Genomic DNA, 8,986 nt, shown 5'->3' with positions numbered 1-8,986 from the left:
ACCCCCCCCCCCCCAAAAAAAAAAAAAAAAAAAAAGTTAGATAAGCTATAAGATATATACTCAACACTTTCCCTCCATCAACCAAAATGATCTCCTAATCAATTCAAGCAATCATCCTAGACTGACTCTACCTATAACAAAACTATATAATAAACTAGACTGTCCTTCTACCTGCTAGATTTTAAAAGAAAATACTAATTCCAAAATCACCATACTCATAGCATCGGGCTCAAATAGCATACACAAGACTGATCATAGTTAACATTTTTGTAGGGCACATCTTATTATTGAATAATGAAGAACTTTATAGGCAGTGAAAGCAGAGTTCAAACAAACAGTAGTAATAAAGAAACATCAACAACATATAAGCAGATCATGTATACAGGCTGAGCAACAACCTATAGCTGTCATTATATAGCGAGGAAAGTATGAGGCAAAACTCACATTTCTTACAATAAATTTTAGAAAGGAGAATCTACCATGTGCACTCCAATAACTGAATGGATACGAAGCCGTTATTAGTGAGTAGAAAACCTCAGCGGCTATCAGCAAACTAGACAATTACTATGTGACTTTTCATAAAGAACAAGCCCGCAATATGTGTTATATTGGCATACTTGCAAACAATTTGATCTGCTAGAAAAAGGCTAATACTCACAATTTACAATCTCAGCGCCCTAAAATAAAAGAAATTCTTAAGTTAGTGATCAAAGAAGACAAGTAGCTTAACCAATTACTGAGTTTTCCCCCTTTAAAGCTATATGTTTGCGACAAAGCCGAAAGAAAACGATCACAAAGAAGGCTACTCAGAGAGGATAAATTCCCCATTGCACAGATGATAAAAGTTTAAGATGGGTAAACATCTATAAATTTTGTGACTCCATTAGCATCATGCGAAATATATATTGAAGCAAATATGTGTAACATGTAGCTTAAAAGTTGGCATAAAACTTCAAATTGAGAAAAAAGAGAGTGATATACTTTTCACACAACCTTAGAAGGAAAAGACTTCCCGCACTGCTGAACTGCAAGTGTGAGACCAGACATAGCAGGGTATCAAGGAATTAAGCAAGTAGCTTAAAGAAAACCAGTAAAAAAATATCAACATGTCCACAGAAGAAGTCATGTCAAGAAAGACTGAAATAACAACATTTTGGATACAATACAGATTAGACGGAAATATTCAGTAATCTACTAGAATCAAGAAAACGAGATTACCTTCTCGCAGGAGGTTTTTGAAAAAAAAATTGAGCTGTGTAAGGATAAAGTTCATAGATCACAAACAAGTACTAAGCAGATCTGGATTTTTTTTATTATTATCAAGAAGATGAAGACGCATAGAAATCATTTTTTCCCCTATAAACACCATCTTTTAGTTATATGCTAAGTAGCATGGATAGGGGTACGGATAGCATGGGTAGGGGTACCGATATGGGCACGGGTACTGGTACGGGTACGGGTACGGGCACGGGCACTGCAAATTTGTAAAAGGTACTGTAAGGGGACACTGCTATAAATATGTATGTTAAGTATATTTATATGTATTAAAATTAATATTTTCCATAAGATCAATATTGTTTTTTCATTTACATGAGATCAATATATTAGAAGTAAATGTGAAGTGTATAATATACACCCAAGAAGTGTGTGAGGAATGTTTTAAATTAAAAACATGTGATATATAATTTAGTATATGCTTGAAAAAACATATGTGTATATTCAAGAAGTACCCACATAACATATGTTATATGTATCATTCTTGGGGGGGGGGGTAACCTTGTAGATTTCCAGGTGCAGAAAAGAGCGGGAAGAGGATGTGCTCATATTTATTGAGATACTCCTATGCTGCAGGCTGTTTAGCATGTTTCTATGCCTATAAAATATGGAGATAACAATGACCGTGAAATAATATTGTAATGACACCCGGGAACAATGACAAGTACATGTCTGAGTGTGTGCGTGTGCATTCATTCCTGATAAATTCATCACATTAGAAGGTATAATCACGAAATATGTTTAACAGTTCACAATAGTCAATGCCGACTTGAAGCCTAGGATAAAAGAGGACCAAAAAAATTAAAGCAGAAGTATCATAGGATGCAACTCACAGTGGAGTAAGGATGCTATGCAGTAAAACCAAGAGTTCAATAAATCGGAAAATAAATCTTACGCAGAAAAAAGGTGCATAAAGCATTCAACACATATATCAATGTAAAAAAGAAACAATAGGAAATTGATACAATGATAATGGCCATATGAAATTGATATATAAATAATAGCTCAAATAAAAATGATCAGAAAAGGGTGAACCTTTTGTTTTGACATCGTTCGAAGACTTCACAAGTAACTATATCACCAAACATGAGACTTGTATGGGAAATACAAATATCTACTAGGAGAAAACAAGGAATAACTACCAAAATACAGCCTTCATAAGGGGGCAAAAATTTCGTGTAAACAGGAAGGTCAAGAGTAAACCAAAAATACAAAAGATAAAATAATTGTTTTATAAAGTTTGCATAGGAAAGCAACTCATCTACATGCTCAAACTGTAAATAAAAAACCAAAATAAGTTTTGAATTATATATAGAAGTAGTTCATGTTTGGTAAAGGAATTTACAAAATTTGCTCAAAAATACAAGATTATTGGATAAATAAGACCAATAGGTTAAAAGAGACTGAAGAAGAAAAATAGAAATTTGGATTTTGAATGAAATTTTATGACTTTATTTCTATTTTATTTATTTCTATTTGAGAATGATGTTTTATGATTTTAATACAACTCTAGTGAAGACCACATTTATTTCAGAGTCAGCCAGACAAACTTCCATAAAGCCAGAAAGCAACTGATAAGGAGAAACTACTCTCTCTGCCACCCTTTACTTCTTCCTGCCACCTTTTACTTCTTCCTACAGAGAACTATGAATGCAACAATTCCCTCAAATTGCTAGCACCTTTAGATACCAACTCTAAAAAATGAAGTTTGAATGTATTAAATACTAGATTTTTGTAATATGAAGTCAACTTGAAGGCATGTAATGCTTTCCTTTCCAGGCAGGAGAACAAAATGAAAAAAATTGCCCGCCATGTAAAAGGAGCAGATTTAATTAACACTATACAAGGACAGGGGGTACAAGATATTAGACATGGTTTCCCCAAAATTACCTTTCCTTTAAAACCATTCAAATGTTTGTTAACTGCCTTCCTGCACCCTACAGCTTCCAGCTCATTCCTGGCCACATGTGGGAGAATACTAACATGCTCCCTAATGTCAGAAGTAGATGTTTCCTCTACTCTTCTTTTTCTAGCATTGTTCAACTGGCGGTCACCAAGCAATCTCCGACCATACAAAGAGGTCTTCCTAACTTGAAAATTATCATGTTGTAAACTCCTCTCCAACAGAAATCTTCCCCCTGCAGGGAGACTGCGTTGTTCAAAGTGCTTTAACTTTGAATCATCATCATCAGCATGAAGATTGGACTTTGGGAGTCGATTGGATCTTCTCAACTGAACACTAGAAACAATGTTTTCATAGTATACATCTTCTTCAGATTTGTATTCCTCCATGTTCAATTCTAGGTTATCTTCATAAGGTTCTAGGTTATCTTCATAGGATAAATGATGCAGATCCATGATACCCGCATGCCCGTTTGTTTTGTTCTTAAATTGCCAGTCTCTGATATGACTCCTGTGATTCACATATCTACCAGATGGCCTCCATGAGACACATGAATGCTCTCGTGATGACGAAGCATCACGCCAATCTCTTTCACCAGTATTAAATGGTTCTTTGTATCTATGATCAATTAGATGATGCTCTGCATCATTCTGGATATATTTACTTGACCTGTTTTTCTCAAAATTTAACCTTCTATAATATCTACTTCTTTCAGGGCTTCTTATTTCTCCATCTGTAGAGTAAAAATGCCGATCAAACTTTTCCTCCTCCACATCATGGAAATCTATATGTCTTCCATGTGGGTCCTGCACATAATGTTTTCTGTATCTATGATCATGTATAAGGTCATCATATCCATACTCCATACTAGTCCAGTGTTCATCGACTCTTTCTTTTGTCATACGTGAACATGAATTATTCTCCTTAAAAAGGACTTTATTTTCAATAAGTGGTCGGTCTGGATACGCACGGAGTGAGCATCTTCTACGTTGATCTTCATTATGCCTTTCACGAAAACAACCTCCTTGTACCAAACAATCTTCTTCATCCCAATTTCTACCAGAATGGGTAACCAAATCACACTTCTGAGAATCTTTAGTGAAAGATTTATGACTACCATTCTTTACAGCATGTCTTCTGCTCTTGTAACTTAGTGATACTTTAGTTTCTCCATAAGAATGTAAATGTTCCTTAAGATCATCAGCATCATAACTAGACTTCTGTTTTCTTGTCTTGCACCTGACATTCCCCAAATCCATATCATTCTGACGCTTCCTGTGAACAAGACCTGCTGTCTGCTCATCATCTTTAGAAACATTTAATGCTGTAACACTTCTAAATCTTGTTCCGCTGAAATGATTATATTCTCCAGAAGAAAGGTCTCGTTCACGAGCCTCATCTTTGATATCTTCTTGGTCAGATTCTGTGGCATTACTTAGTGAATCATTTGAAAGATAATAGTCAGGGTCGATGAAGTCTTGTAATTCCTTAACGGATGTCTTTTTGGTGAGCCTAGTGTCTTTCCCCACATCGTGGACATCCTTGGATTCTTCAGAGCGGCTAGGAAGATTACTGGAAGTGGAATGATGTGGGATTTGATCACCAGAATCAGACCCAACTCCTGATGTGCAGGCATCCGTTTTGAAAAGATCTTTGTCCTCATATTTCTCACAGTCAACACTAGATTTAGTTTTCCTGCAAGCTTCTCTATCGTTACTTTCATCCGAACAGGAAGAGTATTTGTCAACAGAATCAGTACTATCCTTGCAAATCTGAGCGTCACTGTGTGGGGATAAGATCCTGCATCATGTAGGCAGAAAAGAGGCAAAAACCAGATAGAGTCTGAGAACAATTATGAAATTATCAAAACCAAATAGAGATGATAAAGCAAGTTTAACTTTTCAGCAAATAATGTCAAGTTTAACTTGATAGCAAACAATGGCAAGAGGTCAGGTTTGACTTAGTCACTGCTGAATCATAAGCATGATAAAAGAACAAAACCAAGAAGCGGAAGGACATATACTCTCTTTTAAATATAGTGTCCTATGTCAAGTTCCAGGGGGGAACCATGAATATGAAATACCGGAGATGAACCCAGAATTATACTTCATATAAGCTAATTATTCATCCATGGAAAAGTTCTAGGAAAAAAATGGCCGTACGCAACTGAAGTAGAGTGCCAAGGGCCAGGTCAGATCTTTTTTTATAGGAATGGAATCCAAATTCAAAGTCTGAACTAAAAAAATATTTTTAATTTACAGGTTCAGATCTGTAGACCAAACTCTTTGGCGGGGTATTAACCAACAAAAAAATGAACTCTGAGCACAATGGACTAGAGTCTACAAAAAAAAAACTGAATTAAACTTGTTATATTCCAATTTCCTGCTCTAATACTTTGACAGTAAAAAAATAAACTTATACCTTGACAAATAAATGAGATGCAAAAAATGGCACAATTTACAACCAAAAGAATTGCAACAAAAAAAATAACCTGAAAATTTATGTTTCATTGGCACCAAGAAGAAACTGGCACCATAACTAAATGAGGAATATATATATATATATATATATATATATATATATACACACACAATTTCCTGCTCTAATACTTTGACAGTAAAAAAATAAACTTATACCTTGACAAATAAATGAGATGCAAAAAATGGCACAATTTACAACCAAAAGAATTGCAACAAAAAAAATAACCTGAAAATTTATGTTTCATTGGCACCAAGAAGAAACTGGCACCATAACTAAATGAGGAATATATATATATATATATATATATATATATATACACACACACACACACACACACACACACACACACACACACACACACACACACACACCAGGTAATTTGAAGTTTGGCAATAACAAGATTCACACTACATTCAATCATTGCAGGGAATAAGGCACTAGAAATAACATGAATATAATCGACTGGTTAATCTTCAACAATATTATGCATACTTCTCCTAATTTGCTAACGGGGTCGGATTTTTTCTAATTCACCAATGCCCAAGACTTTGCACTGCATTCAACCATTCTCACACTACAGGGATAAGGCACTAGAAATGATATGAATACGGTCATAGACCATAGACCGTATTCGTAAACCTGGACTGCGATAATCATTCCATGGCACCAATGTCGCTTAGCTGAAAGAAATAAGTATAAATAATACAAAGATGTAGAACAAACCTCTTGTTTGAGTTGTTTCCAGAAGTTGAAGCACCAATATTTTCTGCACAGTCGAAACTGTTTTTGCAGAAAACTGTTGCATCCTGTGCAGAACCCTCCATTTTGATCTATATAAAACGAAGTTATCAGCAACTTAAGAATAAGATAAAAGGTGCATAAATGTTGCATCATTCCATGTTAACATAAAAACTGAATTAAAGTTAAATAGCTGCATCAAGTTGACATACTTGTATCACAACATCAGAATCCCGGGCCCTTGGGCACCATTTATCGGTTGATGGCATGCGCTCACCAAGACTGCTTTCAACCTGAATTGCTCTACCCTTTGGCTGTGCAGGATAGATATTGACATAGTTTGAATGTAGAAAGGCTTTTAACGGTGCGACAAAGATGAAAAGCGGAGAATCCAAATAGTAAACAACAGCACAAAAGAATCGAATAGTACACTTGTACTAAACATACCATGTGAAGTCCCCTTCCTTCCTTCTTCAAAGGTTCTGAGGCAAAAGAATCTCTCTCTCCCTGTCCACATCAAGCACATTAATCCATCCAACTTTTAGATAATAACATTTAGAATGAACGATCTAATAAGCCGAAGGCTGATAGATTAATTAGCAAATCTTAAGGCCAAAATGCTTCACCTGATTCAACCTTGATATATGGTGAACTGGAGATCCATTCAATATCATAGCTTCCTTCCTAAGGCGATTCTGATATAACTCAAAAGAATATTATGTTTCTTGATAATGCACTGACTACAGGAATAAATGCAAGATAGGTAATGAGTAACAAGTACCAGGGATTCACAATAGCTCTTCCAGCTTTCCTCATTCAGGTCAAAGTTAAAATAATTTGTCATGTCGACTCCATGATGCCTCCACGGTTTCTGCTCGAATGCTTCAATATTTATGTCATATATAGTCCTGCCAAAACTTATATTGCCAAAAGTTACATTGACAACAAGAACAATGTATCTTAAGTCATTTTAAATCAAATTGAGGTCAACTATGAAGCAACATCTCCATTTTGGAAAGGGTCCACAGGAAATTTTGCCATTTTACATCTGTATTTCTTCTTAATACAACCACGAAGTTGCAGAAATGTTCCAGATCAGGGAAATAACGAATACAATAAGAGCTTGCCCTCAGACCCAGCAGACCTATTGGCAAGCAGGCAATCTACTTATTAGGACAGTGCAGTTTGACCTGAATCACTCAAAGATCACACCTCCAAGATTTCAAAAGCAATATAATAAAAGGGTTTCAAAATCAAGGTGGAAGAGGGATGAAATTCTCCATTGTAAATTGCATTCACCTGCCAACTCTTAAGCATGATAACATATGCTGCATGCTATAAGACAAAAGACGATATAAAACACAATCCTAAGTTTAGCAGCAGCATCTTGAATCTAACAACTACAAATGTATATCAGACAGATTAACAGCAAGCACGCAGTATAGACAACCAAAGAAATTCACCCTATTCAAATTTTAATAGAAGTTTTATTGCGTAAAGGAAAAGGGGCAATGCAAATATAGGATATGCCAAATGACGGATTTCTGTGAAATATTTTCTTGTGACATGGATGAGACAATCACCAATTACAAGCCGCTATGACTCAAAGTGATTGCCCAAGTAGGCATCAAAACTTGGACGTCAGTTTCATAGGTACACGTACATACCTATGTCGCGGCAAACAGAAAGTGACACCAGTTTGAGCTGCTACAGAAATGTCTCGATTGTAAGATACAGATCCCTGTATGCATGACATCAGAGGATTATCCCAAGCACCCCTTCCAGAAAGTGATGCTCTTGCGATACTCAGGAAACCCTTAAATTGAGATCCGACATGCTGAAGAATAAAATTGACCAGAAGAAGTTATATTAAAGCAATTACCATTAAGTGGTGCTTGTTGATGATAGAACTTCTAGAGCTACTATATTGTATAGAAGAATATGAAAGGAAATACACCAAAAATACAGGAGCAGGATACGAACAAACATTTCTATATATTTAGGGCTTGTTTGGATTGAGGGGAATAAGGGTGAAGGGAAGTTAGGGGAACCATTCACCTCCATTCACCTTGTTTGGGAACATTTAGGAGGTGAAGTTATTCACCCTAGTTCCCCTTGGTTCACCCCCTAATAGTATAAAATTTGTTACCCCCCAAATTAGGGTGTAACCCCCTAATAGTATAAAATTTGTTACCCCCCAAATTAGGGTGTAACCAAGGGGAAGGGAACTCCCTTCCTTTCCCTTCCATTCTCTCACCTAGTTTCCCTTAACTTCCCTTCCCTTCACCTAGTTATATTAAAGTATCTACCATCAAATCAGATATTTAAGTAGCGTGCTAGACGATGGAATTTAACAAACAGTGAAAATTAAACAAATATTATCTGAAAGATATATAAACCATTTCCAATATGACCTTTCGATTACTTGAAGTAATAAATTACTCACCTGAGTAAATTTCAGTATTAACAATTAGCCAACTGAATTATAATGCTATAGCATTCATTCTAAGATTTGATATCTGAGAAGGCAATAACATCCCAGCTCAACCTCCTAATTTGAATAATAACCTAATCTATGATGAAAAGAAC

General features: G+C 35.7%; 1 protein-coding gene across 1 annotated transcript in view; it reads right to left on the bottom strand.

Moving 5' to 3' along the window:
• The window catches only part of LOC109840705 (FIP1[III]-like protein), a 16,015-nt gene that overhangs the window by 5,684 nt on the left and 1,345 nt on the right, over positions 1 to 8,986 (bottom strand). Inside the window, exons 2-8 of the mRNA XM_020409445.1 lie at positions 8,065 to 8,234; positions 7,179 to 7,305; positions 7,024 to 7,092; positions 6,845 to 6,904; positions 6,610 to 6,711; positions 6,383 to 6,489; positions 3,166 to 4,978 (exon numbers count right to left, since the gene is read on the bottom strand). Coding sequence (XP_020265034.1) covers positions 3,166 to 4,978; positions 6,383 to 6,489; positions 6,610 to 6,711; positions 6,845 to 6,904; positions 7,024 to 7,092; positions 7,179 to 7,305; positions 8,065 to 8,234 — 2,448 coding nt within the window. The remainder of the gene's footprint in view (positions 1 to 3,165; positions 4,979 to 6,382; positions 6,490 to 6,609; positions 6,712 to 6,844; positions 6,905 to 7,023; positions 7,093 to 7,178; positions 7,306 to 8,064; positions 8,235 to 8,986) is intronic.

Source organism: Asparagus officinalis, chromosome 5, assembly GCF_001876935.1.
Source record: "Asparagus officinalis chromosome 5, Aspof.V1, whole genome shotgun sequence".
In the NCBI taxonomy this organism is placed as follows: Eukaryota; Viridiplantae; Streptophyta; class Magnoliopsida; order Asparagales; family Asparagaceae; genus Asparagus; species Asparagus officinalis.
The sequence above is the reverse complement of the archived record's forward strand: the minus strand, read 5'-3'. Positions and strand labels throughout refer to the sequence as shown.